Genomic DNA, 17,885 nt, shown 5'->3' with positions numbered 1-17,885 from the left:
CATGATCTTGTAAACTACCTTAACTGCCGTACACTGCCAACATACTCCTGCCAAAGATTAAAGTGTGGAAATTGGCTTTTTTTTTGAGATGGAGTTTTGCTCTTGTTGCCCAGGATGGAGTGCAATGGCACGATCTTGGCTCACTGCAACCTCCACCTCCCAGGTTCAAGCGATTCTCCTGCCTCAGCCTCTCGTGTGGCTGGGATTATGGGGGCCTGCCACCACGCCCAGTGAATTTTTTGTATTTTGAGTAGAGACGGGGTTTCACCTTGTTGGCCAGGCTGGTCTTTAACTCCTGACCTCAGATGAATTCACCCGCCTCTGCCTCCCAAAGTGCTGGGATTACAGGTGTGAGCCACTGTGACTGGGAAATTGAAATTGGCCCTTTATAATCCCTCCAATGGATGTTCATGGTGGCCACCTGCACCTCCCACCCCACCCTGCACCGGCTGTCACATCAGCCACACCCATCCAGCCTACTCTCCATCCCTTTCTGGCCCCTGAACCCACCTTCCCTCTGGCTGAGTATGCTTCCTTCCCACCCCAACACAACAATCGCAGTTTATTACCAAATCCAACATTTATTGAGAACAAAAGGAACCAGTTGGCAGAGAGGCCCAACTTCAATTCATCAAACTTCAACTGATGACGGGGAACAGGGGGGTGGCCCTGAAGCTGCCCTTCCAGGGAGGAACCAGCTCTGGGAGGGAGGGGCTGTCAGACCTCCAGGGCCTGGCTGGGGTCTCTGGTCAGGAATGTGTGAATGGGTGGTGGGGAGAGAAGACGGCAGCACCCCCAGGCATGGGCTGTGAGCAGCTGGTGGCAGAGGAGGCGGCTGAGCTGTGGCCATCCATGCTGAGGAGGGAGGAAGGGTGTGGTCCGTTCTCAGGTGTTGACAGGGGGCAGGGAGCTGAGCTCGGGCAGCAGCTCGGGGTGTGGGTCCAGGCGGGCCAGACGGCTCTGCTCTAGGGCAATGGCTTCGGCTGAGTGCTTGCACTTCTCAGAGCCACACTGGCAGGTGAAATATTTGCTTTTGATGTCCCAGAATCGGTCGCCATAGTCAAACCTGTCAGAGGAAAACAGGAGCTTGTGGGACCTGGACCCAGCCGAGAGCCCACCCCAAAGACCCTGTGGATCACACTCCCTAAGAGGGACCCTGCACCCACCCCATGTTCTCCAGATGGGCTCTGAGCCCCCTGTATGTTCTATGGACTTGCAGCATCAGCACTGCCTGGGGACTTGCTAGAAATGCAGAATCCTGGGCCCCATCCCAAACCTACTGAATCAGATTCTCTCTGGGAGGCTCAGGACTGTCACCAAGTCCTCCAGGAGATACTTATGTACACTGAAATCTGAGAAGCTCTGCACGAATCCATGTCTGGACACCAGGTACACACCAGCCTTCAGGTCCCAGGTTTGCTGCATCTCGAAGCCCTGGCAGAGCCCCTAGAGACCCCTAGAGTCTCACCCTAGCTCCTCCCCAGTCCGGATGTCTCGGGAACTGAAGAAGGCGATTCGTGGAAATCGCAGGTCTTGGTGCAGCATGAAGACCCGGACAGGAATGATGTTGGGGTCACACAGGTGGTTGATGAAGCGGCTGATATTGCCATAGTAACGGGCATCAATGCAGTACACCTCTCCATCCTGGGGGGGGAGGATGGCACTCTTCACATCTCCCCCCACCCTGCTTGCCTGATTGCCCTCCCCACCCACTGACTCCCCAGTCCCTCCCCAGGTTTCCATTTGCTGACTTCTCAGGGGCTCCTGAAAGCCAGTCCTGGGGAACAGCAGGGTAAGGAGGGTTTCCTGCTCACCTTGTTGTCTAAGTCGAAGAGGTAAGAATCATCCTCTCTCACGTCAGCCTCAGCATCAGAGATCAGCTCCCCGACATACCTGTGGGACAGGAATCCGTGGTTCTGAAGCTGTGTGGGCTACTAGGTGGCTCCAGGCCCCTATCTTCTCACAAGTCTGTGGAATCTGGAATAGGCAGGGCTGGCAGGTGTAGGCTAGGGAAGGCCTGGAGCAGCAGTGGTGGAAAGGGCAGCATTCCAGGCTCGACAGAGGAAGCCTCCAGTCAGCATAGCGACAGACGCAAAGCTCTGTGATTAAGGGAATTAGTGTGCAGGGGCAGTTGGCCTGGGTGGGGAAGTTCGGGTTTGGACACAGAGAGGTTTGTGAACTAGGAGCCACCCAGCAAGAATGGGCAATGTAGGACAGAAGAGGGGTCAGGGCTGCAGGAGTGGCAAGGAGCTCAGGGCATGAGTGGGGGCAAGAGCACCTACATCTGGACACCAGAGAGAGGAGAGGAGTCAGCTGTCTAAGGAGGGGTGAGCAGACACCAGGAGATCGAGACACATGCAGACGACGTGGGGTGGGGAGTGACTGAAGAGACAGCTTCAGCAGAGTGGGAAGGCCAAAGGTCGATTTTGGCAGGGACAGGCAGTGGAGTGGATGGTGGGGAAACTGAGGCCCAGCAGGAAGGAGCTGCTTGCCCGAGAAGTTGAGATGACATGATGGAGAGAAACTGGATGGTCTCTTGAACAGGCAAGTAGGGCTAGAAGACTATATTTTTTAAAGGCCAAAGGATGGCCGGGTGCGGTGGTTCACGCCTGTAATCCCAGCACTTTGGGAGATCGAGGCAGGTGGATCATCTGAGGTCAGGAGTTCGAGATCAGTCTGGCTAACATGGTGAAACCCCATTTCTACTAAAAATACAAAAAATTAGCTGGGTGTGTGGCACGTGCCTGTAATCCTAGCTACTCAGGAGGCTGAGGCAAGAGAATGCTTTAACCCAGGAGGTGGAGGTTGCAGTGAGCTGAGATCGCACCGTTCACTCCCTCCAGCTTGGGCATTGAAAGTAAAACTCCACCTCAAAAAAAAAAAATAAATAAAAAAAGAAAGGCCAAAGGAGACCAAGGTGAGACTGAGGGTCGTGGGATAGGAGCTAGGAGAAAGGGGGAGATTATAGATGCTGGGCAGAGAAAGAACTGATGGAGAGGGAGAGGCCCCTGAGGTGGTGGACAGAAAGGTAGCTGTTATCACCTCCACTCCACAGACAAGACAAATAAGGCTGAAAGAGGTTAAGTAACTTGGCCACGGACATCCAGAAGCAGAGAGGGGCTCAAACCCAAGTCTGTCTCCCAAACTGGCACCTTCCCTAGCTAGGAAGGGCAAGGAGAGGGTGGAGGGGAGGGAACACAGGCTCTGTGGTCTGGGCAGAGTGGAGGCAGGTGCCATCCTCAGTTGTGGGGATGGGGGTCAGAGAAGGCTGGCTGGAGAGTGGCCAGATGGAGACATGTGACCCATCAGGGCAGGGGGCCGAGAGGGAGGCCTGGCAGTCAGCAGTGGGCGTGTGTCCCTTTCCCACCAGATGTCAAGGTGCCACTGGTGACTTACTCGCAGATGAAGGTTCCCTGTGGGATGGTCTGCAGGGCGCGGACCCCCCAGCCCATCTTGGCTGTTCGGTAGAGCTGTAGCCGAACCCTGGGTATAGGAGAGAGGGCACTGTTGGATGGAGCCCTCCGTCCAAAAGCCCCAGGGACAGGGAGGAAAGGGTGAGGTGGGAGAGAGAGAGAGAGAGCTGTGGAGCAGGGCCTCACTTGATGCCACTCTGTACGACGCGGTTCTTGCAGTTTCTCCAGCAGGAGCATGCCTGGTTACACTCGAAAATCAGTGGGGGCTCGATCTTGTTAAATTCCTGGAGCAATCGCCCATCCTGGGGTGCAAAGGGAGGGGAAGACAGTGGTTTCTCGGTGGGGGCTACCTCAGCTGCCCAGGAACCCCAAGACTCTACAGAAAAATCCCCCACTGAACCCAACCCAGAGACATGGAAGATGGGATTGGGGAGGCCACAGAGACTCTGAGATCCCAGAGCAGGAAATGCACAAGCATCATCCCTGATTTGCATAGACCTGGGCACACGCCCATTGCTGTCACAGCGATGTCCCAGGATTCCCAGGCCTTGCCCAGTCCTCTCAGTTACTTCTCCCACAGAGTAGGAGGTGAGGGACAAGGTCCCAGGGAGGTGGCCTGTTGGAGGCTGGCTCCTCTGAAGGAGAGGACAGGTCTCTGTGGCCAAGGCGAGGGGCACGCACCTTGTCATACCAGCACCGGATGCTGAGTTGGCCGCACAAGCAGTTGGAGCTGGAGCAGTCGTCCACACATGTGCAGTGCTGGGGCGAGGAGGCAGGGGTCAGCTTAATCCCACGATTGGTCTGGGCCCCTCTACTCTAAGTTCCCCCGACCCCTTAACCACTGTCCTTTTCTTTGGGGTCCATGTTTTACAACATGGGTGGTGATGGTCCTAGGGTGACAGGTCATTAGTATGTTGCTGTGGTGGTGTCCCCAGGGCTACTAGGAGCTCATATGACACCTTCCTGTGACATAGGACAAGGATCCCTCCCCTGGGGTGGATGTGACCCCACACCAGGGCTCCCTGTCAGCCAACACTCCCTTGGCCAGGTGGCCTTGTTGGTTCAAAGCTTGTCCAACTGTACCTGGCAGCTCTCAGTGTCCTTCTGGGGAGGCCTGGGGCCCCCACTCACCTGCAGATGGGTGATGTTACGGTCGATGTTCATGGTGGACGTCTCGCAGTTTTCTGAGATGTACTTGTAATCCTCAGGGCAGGGCTCCCCATCCACACCGTTGACACAGGGAATGGGCACGTTCTCATAGCCCCGAGCCACATCCCTGCAGAAGACGGGGAGAAGGGGCTGGGAGGCTGCAGAGGGGGTGAGGGGCTGCTCCAGGTACAAGGAGAGAGTTGAGGAGGTTCCTGGGCCTGGGGCAGGGGAGTAAAGTTGCCAGGTGAGATGCAGGACAGTTAGTTAATACGGAATTTCAGATAAACAAGAAATAGCTTCTTAGTACAGTATGTCCCCAAAAATTCCATGGGACATTCTTGCACTAAAAAAGTATGCATCTGTGCATCTGAAATTCCAGTTTAACTGGGTGTCTTCTATTTTTATTTGCTATATATCTGGCCACCCTAGTGGGGAGGGGGCCTGTGGGTGGTTCTGGGGATTCAGTGGTGCATGGGGAGGGGCCGGGGAACGTGAGGATGCAATGGAGCCCACGGAGGGGCAGGTGGAGAGGAGGCGGTTCTGGGCGTAGAGAGGGGCCCAGGGCTCACCGGCAGATGATCCTTTCTGTGCGGATGGCCCGATTTCCTACCCCGAGTCGGAGCTTGCGGTTGAGTTGAAGCGCAAACCACACATCGGAGCGCTCGGGAGTCAGATCCCATGCCGTGTCCCCCTCCTTGTTCCGCAGCTCAGGGTTGGCTCCACGTGACAGGAATAATCTGAAGAGGGGACAGGATGCCCAATGTGGGGTCTGAGGTTGCAAGATGTGGGAGCAGGGGTATCAAGGGCAGGGCAGGGGCTCACAGCACGCAGTCATGGTAGCTCTCCCGAGCTGCGATGTGCAGGGGCGTGTCCCCATGGTAGTTGACCGCATGGAGGTCGCAGCGCGCATTCAGAAGGACTTCAGCAATGGCGGCGCTGCCAGTGAAGGAGGCCCAGTGCAGGCAGATGTTCTCTTCCTGTGGAGGTAGGACGGGAACAGATGAGGTGCAGGCAGCTGGGCCCTTGAATCCAGCCTCCACCTTGCTCAGGGGCCTGGAGCTGCCCTACCTCAACCACTCTCACTCACGTTGTCAGTGAGGGTGACGTCAGCGCCCCGCGTCAATAGCATGCGGATCACCTCGATGTGCTTGTGCTCTGCAGCCCAGATGATGGGCGTCCACCCACCACTGTCCTGTGGGTGGGAAGGGAGTGAGGGTGGGGGCAGCTGGCTCTGCTCGCCAAAGCAACAAATGGTTAAGATTCGCTGTGTGTGTGAATCCCAGCTCCACCACTCACAAGCTGTGGGACCCTGGGTAAGCCACTTAAATGTCTCTGGCTCAAAGTTTCTTCATCTAAAAAATGGGACTAGTAGGCCAGGTGTGGTGGCTCATGCCTGTAATCCCAGCACTTTGGGAGGCTGACACGGGTGGATCAGAGGTCAGGAGTTCAAGACCAGCCTGGCCAACATGGCGAAACCCCGTCTCAACTAAAAACACAAAAACTAGCTGGGCGTGTTGGTATGCACCTGTAATCCCAGCTACTTGGGAGGCTGAGGCAGGAGAACTGCCTGAACCTGGGAGGCAGAGGTTGCAGTAAGCCAAGATCGTGCCACTGTACTCCAGCCTGGGTGGCAGAGTGAGACTTGGTCTCAAAAAATAAAGAAAAAAAATTTCCTAAGTCTGCCCACTCCAAAGTCCTAGAAGCAGTGACAACCCAATAGCAATAAACACTCCTAGGTACACAGATCATATTCTCTAAAAAATGTTTCCAGGCTGGGCACGGTGGCTCACGCCTGTAATCCCAGCACTTTGGGAGACAGAGGCAGGCAGATCACCAGGTCAGGAGTTCGAGACCTGCCTAACATGGTAAAACCCCATCTCTATTAAAAATAAAAAATTAAGCCAGATGTGGTGGTGTGTGCCTGTAATCCCAGCTACTCAGGAGTTTGAGACAGGAGAATCACTTGAACCTGGGAGGCGGAGGTTGCAGTGAGCGAGATCAGGCCACTGCACTCCAGCCTGGGCAACAGAGTGACTTCATCTCAAAAAAAAAAAAGTCTCTCGTACAAAGGAAGCAGAGTTTCTTGGATTCTATTCTGAGTCTGGGTCAGCAAATGCGCTGAAGGGTCAGGATGCTCTCAAAGGCCACTGGGTCATGTCACAGCCACAGGGCCCTGCTTCAAGGGGCTTTTCCTGGACAAAGATGGAATAATTCAAAGACTAAGAAGAATACCAATAAATGACTAAAACACATCAAATGTATGACGACCCAAGAGTTAAAAAAAGCCTCACTGGACACTTGCAGAGATTAAGGCAGGAACTGAGTGTTCTGAAACCTTTTTTTTTTTTGAAATTAAGATAGGGTTTCACCATGTTGGTCAGGCTGGTCTTGAACTCCCGACCTCAAGTGATCCGCCCACCTTGGCCTCCAAAGTGCTTGGATTACAGGCGTGAGCTACCACGCCCGGCCTCTGAAACTTGATAAAGAGAAAGGGGCCAAAAAAAAAAAAGAGACAAGAATGAAGAGAAATACGAATGAGGAGGAAGAAAGTGATGGGGACAGACACGAGCAGCATGAGACAGAGTGAGAGGGCCAGAGCTCAGACATAGGAGAAAAGGGGCCCAAAGCCTGAGGCCCAGTCAAGGAACACAGGCACCAGGGACCTAGAGGGGCTGGGCTGGGTGGACCGCTGACCTGGGCGTTGACGTCCACCTGTCCCGTGCTCAGCAGCAGACTGACCATCTCCAAGTTACCGATTTTGGCTGCGTGGTGGAGGCAGGTGGAACCGTCCTCCTCCTGAGGGAGACATGGGCAAATGAGCCTCTGGCTGGCACCCCAAACCTGGTCCCTGACTCTGGGGGCCATGCCCTGCTGCCCGCGCGTGCACCTTGCTATAGACGCAGCCGCCACGCTGCACCATGTAACGGGCCACCTCCAGGTGGTTGTTCACCACGGCCTCCATCAGTGGCGTCCGCTGCTGTTTATCCACTGCATTTATGTTGGCTCCAGCCTGTGAGGAGGGGGCAGGAGGGCTGGCACCAGGGGGGGACAGGGCAGGGGAGGGGTCTAAGGGCCTAGTCAATGAGGCATGGGCCCGTGCTGACCTGCAGCAGCACATGGCAGATCTCCACGGAGCCCTTCTGGGCAGCTGCATGCAGGGGCGTACGCTTGCTCTGCTGGTCGCTCTGGAAGTTGGGGTCCAGGTTGTCCACTGCGGGGAGAGCCCGCCACACCGGGAGAGGGAGGGACAAGTGGTAAGCAAGCTAGGGGGCAGGTGGCATTTCTTTCAGGAAGGCTTCTCAGGCCCCAAGCTGGGTCAGGGCCCCTCCTGGCATTCTCTGAGCTTGCCTCCACCACGGCATTTATCAGAATAAGGAGTTAAAGGCATCAGCTCTGCCTGAATGCAAACCCTGCCTTGTCTCTTACTCACTGTGCACTGTGCAAGGTCCCTAACCTCTCTGTGCCAAGGCTAACAAGTGTAAGCACTCAGAACAGGACCCAGCACCTATGAGTCACCACTGTCCCCATCGTCACGGGTTACATGTGTCTTCCCCACCACATTAAGTCCTTCAGGGCAAGGACTGTGTCCTTCATGACTGTCCTCCTGGCCCTGCGCCCAGTGCCTGGTATACACATGGAGCTCGGTCAAGGTCTGCTGAAGGAATGGGTGGCACTCACACAGCATCAGGATCACCTTCTGTAGCTCGCCCTGCTTTACGGACAGGTACAACTGCCGAGGGTGGAAACGGAGCTTCTTCCGCCTGCCAAGGGAGCATGGGAGTAGGGAGAGAATGGGGGCTCCTCAGATTCCAGCGTCAGCCTCAACGCACTGGCCCCAGCCCCGGCTGCTGTGGCTGACCAACTCCCCACTCACCTCTCTGACTCCTGGATGACCAGGGCCTTTTCCAGGGCCTCCCGGCCTGGACCCAGTGGCAGCCCCACAGCGGAAAGGCAGCCCCCATTGGGCAGGGTCAGGGAGGGTCCTGAGCTGTCGATGGTGTCGGCCAGGGGATCGCAGGGTGGGCGCCGGGGCTCCCCATGGCCTCGCATCCGGGCGCTGTGGAAGAAGGAGCTCATGTCCGGGAGCAATAGGGGTGGGGCAGGGAACAGACAGTAGAGAAGCAGAAGGCCAGTACCTGGGCTGGGAAGTGTCTGCTCTCCCTGGGGCATCCTGGGACAGGGGTGGGGGTGCAGGAGCTGCAGTGCCGGCTGGTGGGGTCACCCCGTCACCCCGGGGGATGGTCACTTCCTGAGCCTCAGAAGCATCCTCCCCACAGTGGGGACAGAAGACCATCCCATTCAGCTGGGACACACAGGCCTTGTGGAAGCGGTGGGCCACACGGAAGTCGGGGTGGCACTCCAGGAAGGTGCCCTGGGAGCAGGGAAACGACATGGTCAGGTTCCTGGGGGCCCCTCTGTTATGGGGCATGCTACCAGACTATCCCAGTGGTCAGTCACTCACCGCTGTGCAGAAGTAGCCACAGCCCGGGCAGCAGTGGTGTTTGACCATGCGGGCGCGGTGGGTCTCACAGAGCACCATCAGGGCCACGCGGCTGGATGGCCTCATGGTCTCCCGCTTGAGGATGGCGGCGTTGCAGCCCGACAGCTGTACGCAGTGAGGATGGGCGAGAAGAGAGGGTGAGGACAGGACCCAGGACTGGACGCCCTGGCACCTCTCCCACCAGCACATGGCCCCACCTCTCCGTCCACACTCTCCGTGGCCATGCACTTGTGCCCTGCCCTCTCGCTGATGCGGTCAATCTTGGGTGCCTCCATGCGGCAGCTGCACAGGGGCAACTCCTCAAACCCACGCTCTGTCTCCAGCGAAGATGTGTCATTGGACACCCCTTGGATGGAGGAAAAGAGGAGCTGAGGGAGGCCCTGGACCTCACTCACTGGGACCCCTGGCGGGTCCTCTCATTCCCACCCTACCTCACCCTCCATGCCCCAGAACCCCCAAAGCCTGGCCATGGACACCCTGGCTCTGGCGTGGTTTCCCTCCTCCCCTTTCCCTCCTGCCCTGAGGTCACCCCCTAGTGGCTCCCTGTCCCAGCAATTGGCAATTACCAGCGTGGTTGGGGGAGAGGGTCCCCTCGCTGGGCAGCTCCAGGGACCCTAGAGGGACCTCCATGTACTCACTGGGGCCTGAGGAGCCCACACCATTCACTCCTGACACAGAGACAGAGAGAGTGAGAGTGCGAGCTCACAGGTACCTGGACGCGTGGGTACATGCAGGTGGACATGCAAGAGCGTGTGTGTGCGTGCACGCACTTGGGGACTGGGCGGGGGCTGGAGGAGGACACCCAAAAGCAGCAGAGCCTCCTCACCTCGTGGCTCCTTGGCCCTCGGAGGCTCCCGCTTGCGCCGTTTCCGAGATGGCTTCACCCATGGGCTGTCTTTTCGCCATTTCTTCTTGGCCTTGCGTCGGCCACTAGAACCACTCTGGGGAGGGGGAGGAGGAGTACTTAGGAACCCTCACCCCCAGGGCTCCCCCTACCACCTTTAGGACCAGACATCCGGCCCCACAGTCTCCCACTCCTCTGGAGATGTCAGCCTCCATCTCTTACCCTATCTGACTGATTCCCTGACTCCTCATCTTCCTCCTCTTCTTCCTCTTCCTCCTCCTCTTCCTCCTCTTCTTCTTCTTCCTCCTCTTCCTCCTCCTCCTCTTCACTTAGTTGTTCAGTTAGAGCTTCAACTTCCGACTGGGAGAGAGGCAGAACAGGACATATCCAACCCTCAGGACTCAGACAATGAGGTGGATAAAGAAAACCACCACCACCATTGCCACCTCCCACTACCCATGATGGTTCCTGGAGAAGATGAGTGTGGGTAGATGAGACAAAGGGCTACATAAAGAGAGGGTATGTGGAATGTTATACAGCAGTGAAAAAGGTGCCACAGTTACAGACAGCAATGTGCACAGATCTTGGTAATAAACATTAAGTTAAAAAATAAAAAGCAAGTACCAGAAGATAAACATAAAGTTTAATACCCCTTTTGTGACGTTCATAAACAGGCAAGACCACCAATGGTTGCTAAAACCGCTACGCACAAAGTTCACGAGAAACTTTATATAAAAGGTTCAGACTGATGTCACCTGAACCCACTGGTCAATCTTATTGCTAACAAGAAAAATGACCAGATGCTCCATGCATCCTTATGTGATGCGGCCAGAAGCGCTCACACCCACTGTCAAGTCTTCTTGGCACCGGAAGTGATTATGCTTCTAAATCTATTGGTTTACAAGAAATATGGGCAGAGAGAATGTGTCAATCTCCACCCAACCAGCCAATTCCTAAATATGAGAAATTCTGTAGGACAACTGACCTGGTTTCTTCAAGAAATAAATGGCAAGACATATTTATTTATTTTTGAGACAGAGTTTTTTGCTTGTTGCCCAGGCTGGAGTGCAACGGCACAACAGCTCACTGCAACCTCTGGCTTCTGGGTTCAAGTGATTCTCCTGCCTCAGCCTCCCGAGTAGCTGGGATTACAGGCACCTGCCGCCACACCCAGCTCATTTTTGTATTTTTAGTAGAGATGAGTTTTCACCATGTTGGCCAGGCTGATCTCGAACCCCTGACCTCAGGTGATCCACCTGCCTCCCAAAGTGCTGGGATTATAGGCATGAGCCACTGCACTTGGCCCCAAAATTTTTTTTAGAAGATGGGGAAACCTAAATACCAAGAGAGACTTAAAACAAATGTTAATCAAATCAAGGTGTAGGCCTCATTTGGATCTTGACAAAAACCCATTTATGAGACAGCTGAGGAAATGTGAAGACTGACAGGATATTTGATGGTATTAAGAACTCATTGGTGGCTGGGCGCGGTGTCTCACGCCTGTAATCCCTGCACTTTGGGAGGCCGAGGCGGGTGGATCACGAGGTGAAGAGATCGAGACCATCCTGGCCAACACGGTGAAACCCCGTCTCTACTAAAAATACAAAAAATTAGCCGGACGTGGTGGCACATGCCTGTAATCCCAGCTACTTGGGAGGCTGAGACAGGAGAATTGTTTGAACCCAGGAGGCAGAGGTTGCGGTGAGCTGAGAATGCACCACTGCATTCCAGCCTGGGCAATGAGAGCGAAACTCTGTCTAAAAAAAAAAAAGAACTCATTGGTAAGTTTTTTTTAGGTGTGAAAACAGTAGTGCAGTGATGTTGAACAACGAAAGAGACCTTATATTCACAGATATATATGGAAATATGTCTAGGTAAAATGATATGAGGTCTGGGATTTGCTTTAAAATAACCCAGTGGGTGTGTGTACTGGGAGAGGTACAGATGGGTCAAGACGGGCTGGGTAATGATAATGGCTGGGGCTGTGTGATGGGTACATGGGCGCTCCCTAGTCCATACTTTTGATTACACTTAAAAGTTTGCATGATAAAACATTAAATAAAAAAAAGGCAAAACTAGAGAGACTGAACATTATACTGTGTAGGCAAACATACAAGATAAAACCGAACAAAGAGCATGGGGATAAACAAATAAATGACAAGATTTTTCTGTTTTCTTTTTTTAAATTGTGCATGCCTGTTAAATGGTAATTTCATTAGCTGAAAAAAAAAAAAAAAGAATACTAAACCCAATGTGCAGGGGTGGCCACCTTTGTGGATGGAATGGGCAGAGCATACATTGAAAATGAGTTACAGACAGCATGGGGCAGTGACTTAGTGGGTGTTCAGAAGATAAAAAGGACAGAAAGGAGAAAAACAGGAAACAAGGAGGACTGGCTAGTGAGCCCCAGGCCTGGGGAAACGCAGCTCTGCCTCACCTTGCTGTCAGAGTCCACGCGCTCATCCACAGAGTAAGAATCATAGTAGAGACTGAAGTCATCACCCACCACTGTCTCCCACTCCTCCAGGGACCCGGGGTCCCCTTTCGCCAGGGTCACTTCTCCTGAACGCCGGGCAGAACCTAACTCCTCCGACTAGAAAAAGATTAGAAAAATTGAGGTCACTGACACCCTGCCCATTTCTCTTGAGGACAGGATGCAGCCCTACTCCTGAGCCTCCCTCGGAGCAGCCCCCCAGAGGGAGAGGCCCTGGCTCTGCTGCTCACCAGGCCGCCTCCTGAGTTCAGCTTCCTCCTTTTGGCCACATCTGGAAGAGGAGAGAGAATGGTGTGGGGCCTATAATTGAAACCTTCAGAACAGGCCACATCAAGCCACAGGGGGTGGGGGATGGGACTGACCTGAAGTCACCTTTCCCAGTGAGTGGACGTCATCGCTCATGCGGAAATGCTGTACTTCAGGGGGCCGCTTCTCAGGGACTGGGGGCTATGGGCCAAGAGGGAGCACACTGAGGGTCAGAGAGCACCTACGGTTCTGTCTGGGTTAGCCTGGAGCCTAGGCAGGGGTGGGTTAGTGAGCCACACTTCCAAATGCCATCTGTGGCTCCAGTAGCCACAAGGTGGCAATCACAGGTGCTATTTCCCCAGAGGAAGTGTCAAGCACACTCACACTCACTTATCTCTGCAACCACGCAGAGCAGGCCCTTTTCCCTTTTACAGGTGAGAAAACAAAACTCAACAAAGTTAAAGGCCTTTTATATGTTGCCATGTACACAGCAGGACTATTCACAACAGCTGAAGTGCAGAAGCAATGCAAGTGCCACTGACAGATAAATGGATAAGCAAAATGTGGCATCTAGATACAATTACATATGTGTATTAACATTCAGCCATAAAAAGGAAAGATATACTTTTTTTTAAGAGACAGAAGAGGTCTTGCCATGTTGCCTAGGCTGGACTTGAACTCCTGGTGTCAAGGGATCCTCCCCAGAAAGTGCAGGATTATAGGCGTCAGTCACTGGGCTTAGCCTTTTAAACATTTTGTTTTTCCTGAGACAGAGTTTTGCTCGTCGCCCAGGCAGGAGTGCAACGGCGGGATCTTGGCTCACTTGCAACCTCCACCTCCCAGGTTCAAGTGATTCCCCTGCCTCAGCCTCCAGAGTAGTTGGGACTACAGGCGTGTGCCACCACGCCTGGATAATTTTTTGTATTTTAGTAGAGACAGGGTTTCACAATGTTGGCCAGGATGGTCTTGATCTCCTGACCTTGTGATCTGCCCACCTTGGCCTCCTAAAGTGCTGGGATTTCAGGAGTGAGCCACAGAGATTGGCCTTAACCATTTTTTTTTTTTTTTTGAGACAGAGTCTTGCTGTGTCACCCAGGCTAGAGTGCAGTGGAGCGATCTCGGCTAACTGAAACCTCCGCCTCCTGGGTTCAAGTGATTTTCCTGCCTCACCGCTCCCCCACCCCCATAGCTTCGATTACGGTGCCTCCCACTGCACCTGGATAATTTTGGTATTTTTAGTAGAGATAGGGTTTCACCATGTTGGCCAGGCTGGTCTCGAACTCCTGACCTCGTGATCCACCCGCCTCAGCCTCCCAGAGTGCTGGGATTACAGGTGTGAGTCACTGCGCCAGCCTTAAACATTTTTTTAAACTTCTTTTAGAGATGGGGTCTCGCTATGTTGTCCAGATGAAAGGAAAGAAATTCTGACATGCTACAATATAGATAAACCTTGAGGACATTATGCTAAGTGAAATAAGCAAGTCACAAAAAGATATATACTGTATGATTGCCAGGTGCAGTGGCTCCTGACCTCAGGTGATCCTCCTGCTTCAGCCTCCCAAAGTGCTGGGATTACAGGGGTGAGCCACTGTGCCTGGCTAAAAATGTTTTTTAGATGGTAAATTTTATGTGACACTAGTTCCTTCTTATCCAGTTTCTCAGCAGTGATGGTAGTGTATTGTTAGAATTGTGCTTTTTTTTTTTTTTTTTTTGTCTTGCTCTGTTGCCCAGGCTGGACTGGAGTGGCATGATCTTGGCTCACTGCAATCTCTGCCTCTCAGGTTCAAGTGATTCTCACGAGATTACAGGTGCACGCCACCAAACCCGGCTAATTTTCTATTTTTTGTTTTTAGTAGAGATGGGGTTTGGGCCTTGTTGACCAGGCTGGTCTCAGAACTCCCGACCTCAAGTGATTGCTGGCTTCCGCCTCTGAAAGTATTGAAATTACAGGCAAGCCACGCCCGGCCTATTGTTATGATTATGCTATTTTATTATCATTGTTGTTAATCTCTCACTCTACCTCACTTATAAATTTTTCTTTTCTCTATTATTTACAAAATGAGCTGCAACTATAAAAATTAAAGTTTATCATAGTGAGAAAAGAAAAGTAGCTCATAGCAATCCTGTACTATGTGAGGCAGGCAAAATTGCAGGCTCAGAAAGAAGTGAGTATGGAACACTAGGCTTCTTGCCTGGAGGCAATTGCTTAAAGATACTTGTACCTGACTAGTGAGCTGCTTCACCCATTATCTTCAAGTGCCTAAAATCTGTGAGATAAAGAACTATGTATAGCATATCAATAGCTGTTATTCTAATGTAAACTTCTGGTAAACAATTTAGGAACTGACTCTTCTTTTCCTGTTTTTTCAATTGTTTTTTTCTTTTTTTGAGGCGGAGCTCAGTTACCCAGGCTGGAGTACAGTGGCGCAATCTCAGCTCACTGGAATCTCCGCCTCCCAGATTCAAGGAATTCTCTGCCCCAGCCTTCCAAGTAGCTGGGATTACAGGCGCCCTCCACCATGCCCGGCTAATTTTTTGTATTTTTAGTAGAGATGGGGTTTCACCATCTTGGCTAGGATGGTCCTGAACTCCTGACATCGTGATCCACCCACCTCGGCCTCCCTTGCTGGGATTACAGGCATAAGCCATCACGCTCCACCTATGTTTTCAATCTTTTATTAAAACTTCTCTCTCTTTTTTTTTTTGTGGCTCCTTCCAGAAGAGGGCTAACCTAACTCCTAGGTAGTGTGCCCAGATTCAGCCTCCTTTTTTTTTTTTTTCCCAATCTCTTCATGTCATCCAATCTTCTTTTCCTTTAAAAACCTACTTGTGGGCTGGTTGCGGTGGTTCACGCCTGTAATGCCAGCACTTTGGGAGGCCAAAGCAGGAAGATTGCTGAAACCTAGAAATTTGAGACCAGCCTGGGCAACATAGTGAGACTGTCTCCAAAAACAAAACAAAACAAAAAATCCTACTTGTAACTGCTGCTAATCAGAGTGTATTTTCAGGGCAACTTGAATCTTTGCTCCTGAAGGCTATACTCAAAACTGGCTTAAATATACTCTACTTAATGTTAAGTTTGCCTCAGTCTTTTCCTTTAGGTCAACAATAGGTATGAACAAGAGTCCTAGCACTTGGTCATAAAGCTTCTGGGCCTCTGGGGCCTTTGTCACTTCCCCTCCTCTATTATTTCTGTGGCCCCCATCTCCTTTCCCACTGGGATTCCCAGAAAAACCTTTACAAATAGAGCAGTGACCGCTGAGTTCCCCAAGGGCTTGCTTTGAGGTAGAAAGGAAGAGTAGTTTGAAATTCCCTTACCTTGTCATTATCATAAGAGTAATTAAGACATTAACTATATAATTGACTCTTTAACATCAAACTCTCACCACCCAAGAATGTAAACTGCAGGAAGAGAGGAACCTGTTTGCTGGTTCACAGATTAACCCCCGTCTAATATTTGACACACAGTAGCCCCTTGCTTAAATATGTGAATGTGTAAATGGAGTAGAAGCCTTAGTGAAACTGTAAAAGAGCTTACCAAAGGTTTATGGTTGATTATCCCAATCTCTCCCATTCCACTCACCTGTCCATTTCCTGGTTTGGACATGGTTTTTCGGGCTCGGTGGACCTTGGGCTGCCCCTCTGGGCTGGTGGTGGCTGGAGGGGGTTCAGGCCCTGCTGCTGCAGTTCCCTGGGCTCCCGGCATACTCAGCAGCCTCATAGCCAAACTCTGGACAGATGGAGGTGATTTTCCTGCCCCTGTCATTGACATCTTGGCCCGGCTAGGACAGGAACCCCCCTTGCTGGGGGAAGAGGGGAATGACTTTGTAGCATGGCCTAGAAAACAGGCAAACAGAAGGCAAGGTAAGGACTTGGGAGTCAGAAATTTCCCACCCACCCCTCAGGCTACCCAGCCTCTCACCCAGCAGGATCCGGCCCCCATGGAGGTCCCCATCTCCCTCCAGATTCTCGGGTTCATCCCCAATGAGTGGTGTAGCCCCTACAGGGGTGTCAGCCCCCTCATCGCCAACAGTGACAGTGACAGAAGCTGGAGATGAGGGGCCAGCAGGCTCCAGGGAGTCGGGGGTGGCCTTGGGCAGGGTCTCTTCACTACGAGGGGTGTCCCCCAAAGAGCCATGAACTGTAGAGGAAGAGAAAAAGTTCAGAGCTAAGGGCTCAGGAGATCCTGTATTTAGGGAAGGCGACTGTCCAACTGGGGCCCGTTTTAGCTACACTCACCTCTCTCAGTGGCTCCTCTTGTCTCCTTTTCCAGCAGCAGCGCCCCCATCTCAGCGGGGGCCTCCCCCTGGGAGGGGAGACAAGGGACAGGAGGGCTGGTCAGCCCAGTAGAGAGTTGGGGGGTCCAGGATGCCTGGGCCCTGGGAAGAGAGAGCAGGCTCCGGGGCCTACCTCTTCCTCTATGGGGGCCCCCCCTTCCGCGGCCTCGGCTGCCCGGAGGGGCCGCACGACCCCTACCCCGAGCCCGCATCAGCCCCCTCCCTCTCGGTAAACCCCGCATCTCTGGGGCCGAGAGAAGAGGAGGGGGAGGGGGCGGGGCCTCCGCGCCCCGGCCCCGCCCCCTCCTCCCGGCTGCACGCGCCGCTCCCCCTTTGTCCCCCAGGCCGCGGGGACCCCGAGCACCAACCCCTCCAGCACCCGCTGCCCCCCAGCCCGGTGGACGGCCCCTCGTGCTCCTCGCGCGTGCTCCTGGGGCCCCGGCGCCCGCCGCCCACTCAGGGGCAGCCGGCGGCTGCACGCGCGCCTCCGTGCCCACTCCCCCCACCTCCCACCCCCTGGTCCCCTCATCCGCCCCCGGTGCTGGCCCCCCGGATTGCTGCAAGTCCCGCCCGGGCCCCCCGGCCCCGTTGCACCCCCGGAGCATTGCACGGGCGCGCGCTTCCCCCGGGCGCGCGCGCGGGCATGCACCCGCCTCTCCCCCTCCCCTTCCGCACCTCGGCGGCCGCCGCCGCTGCAGCTCCCGCCGCCGCCGCCATCGCCGCTTGCGCTGGGGGCCGAGCCGGCGCGCGGCCGCCCCGGGTCACGTGGGCGAGGGAGGGCGGGCGAGGAGGAGCCTTAAAGGAGCCGCTACACGCTTTTTGGCCATTTTCCCCTGAGAGCGGCCTCGGAGATGGCTGTGAATGTCCTAAGCTGGAAGCTGCAAGGGAGAATTCCTGTAATTCCTGGCCTCAGCTCTGCAGGGACCCAGGGCGAGGCACGCCTGGGCCCCAGGTGTGGCGT

At 54.0% G+C, this 17,885-nt stretch overlaps 1 protein-coding gene across 4 annotated transcripts; it reads right to left on the bottom strand.

Moving 5' to 3' along the window:
* Positions 1 to 561: 561 nt before the first annotated feature.
* On the bottom strand, positions 562 to 17,662 carry EHMT2 (euchromatic histone lysine methyltransferase 2). Of its 4 annotated transcripts, XM_021667101.2 has the most exons (28): positions 17,600 to 17,662; positions 16,887 to 16,953; positions 16,570 to 16,788; positions 16,231 to 16,484; positions 12,764 to 12,848; positions 12,632 to 12,672; positions 12,345 to 12,500; positions 10,130 to 10,267; positions 9,890 to 10,004; positions 9,630 to 9,731; positions 9,261 to 9,409; positions 9,025 to 9,168; positions 8,699 to 8,934; positions 8,437 to 8,619; positions 8,241 to 8,323; positions 7,667 to 7,773; positions 7,450 to 7,572; positions 7,257 to 7,358; positions 5,650 to 5,754; positions 5,385 to 5,539; positions 5,132 to 5,299; positions 4,545 to 4,689; positions 4,095 to 4,172; positions 3,600 to 3,715; positions 3,397 to 3,483; positions 1,815 to 1,893; positions 1,469 to 1,644; positions 562 to 1,066 (listed from the first exon to the last, which is right to left on the bottom strand). In XM_021667101.2, the coding sequence occupies exons 1-28, from the start codon at positions 17,639 to 17,641 to the stop codon at positions 886 to 888; spliced, it is 3,636 nt and encodes a 1,211-aa protein (XP_021522776.1). In that variant the 5' UTR covers positions 17,642 to 17,662; the 3' UTR covers positions 562 to 885. The 4 variants fall into 4 exon arrangements, with proteins under 4 accessions (XP_021522776.1, XP_012292133.2, XP_021522777.1 ...); XM_012436710.3 differs by having other exon boundaries at positions 16,887 to 17,662; XM_021667102.2 differs by lacking the exon at positions 9,630 to 9,731.
* Between the last annotated feature and the right edge of the window lie 223 nt (positions 17,663 to 17,885).

This window comes from Aotus nancymaae, unplaced genomic scaffold, assembly GCF_030222135.1.
Source record: "Aotus nancymaae isolate 86718 unplaced genomic scaffold, 86718_ANA_hifiasm-v0.15.2.pri h1tg000040l, whole genome shotgun sequence".
NCBI lineage: Eukaryota > Metazoa > Chordata > Mammalia > Primates > Aotidae > Aotus > Aotus nancymaae.
This window is presented reverse-complemented; position numbering and strand designations above follow the sequence as displayed.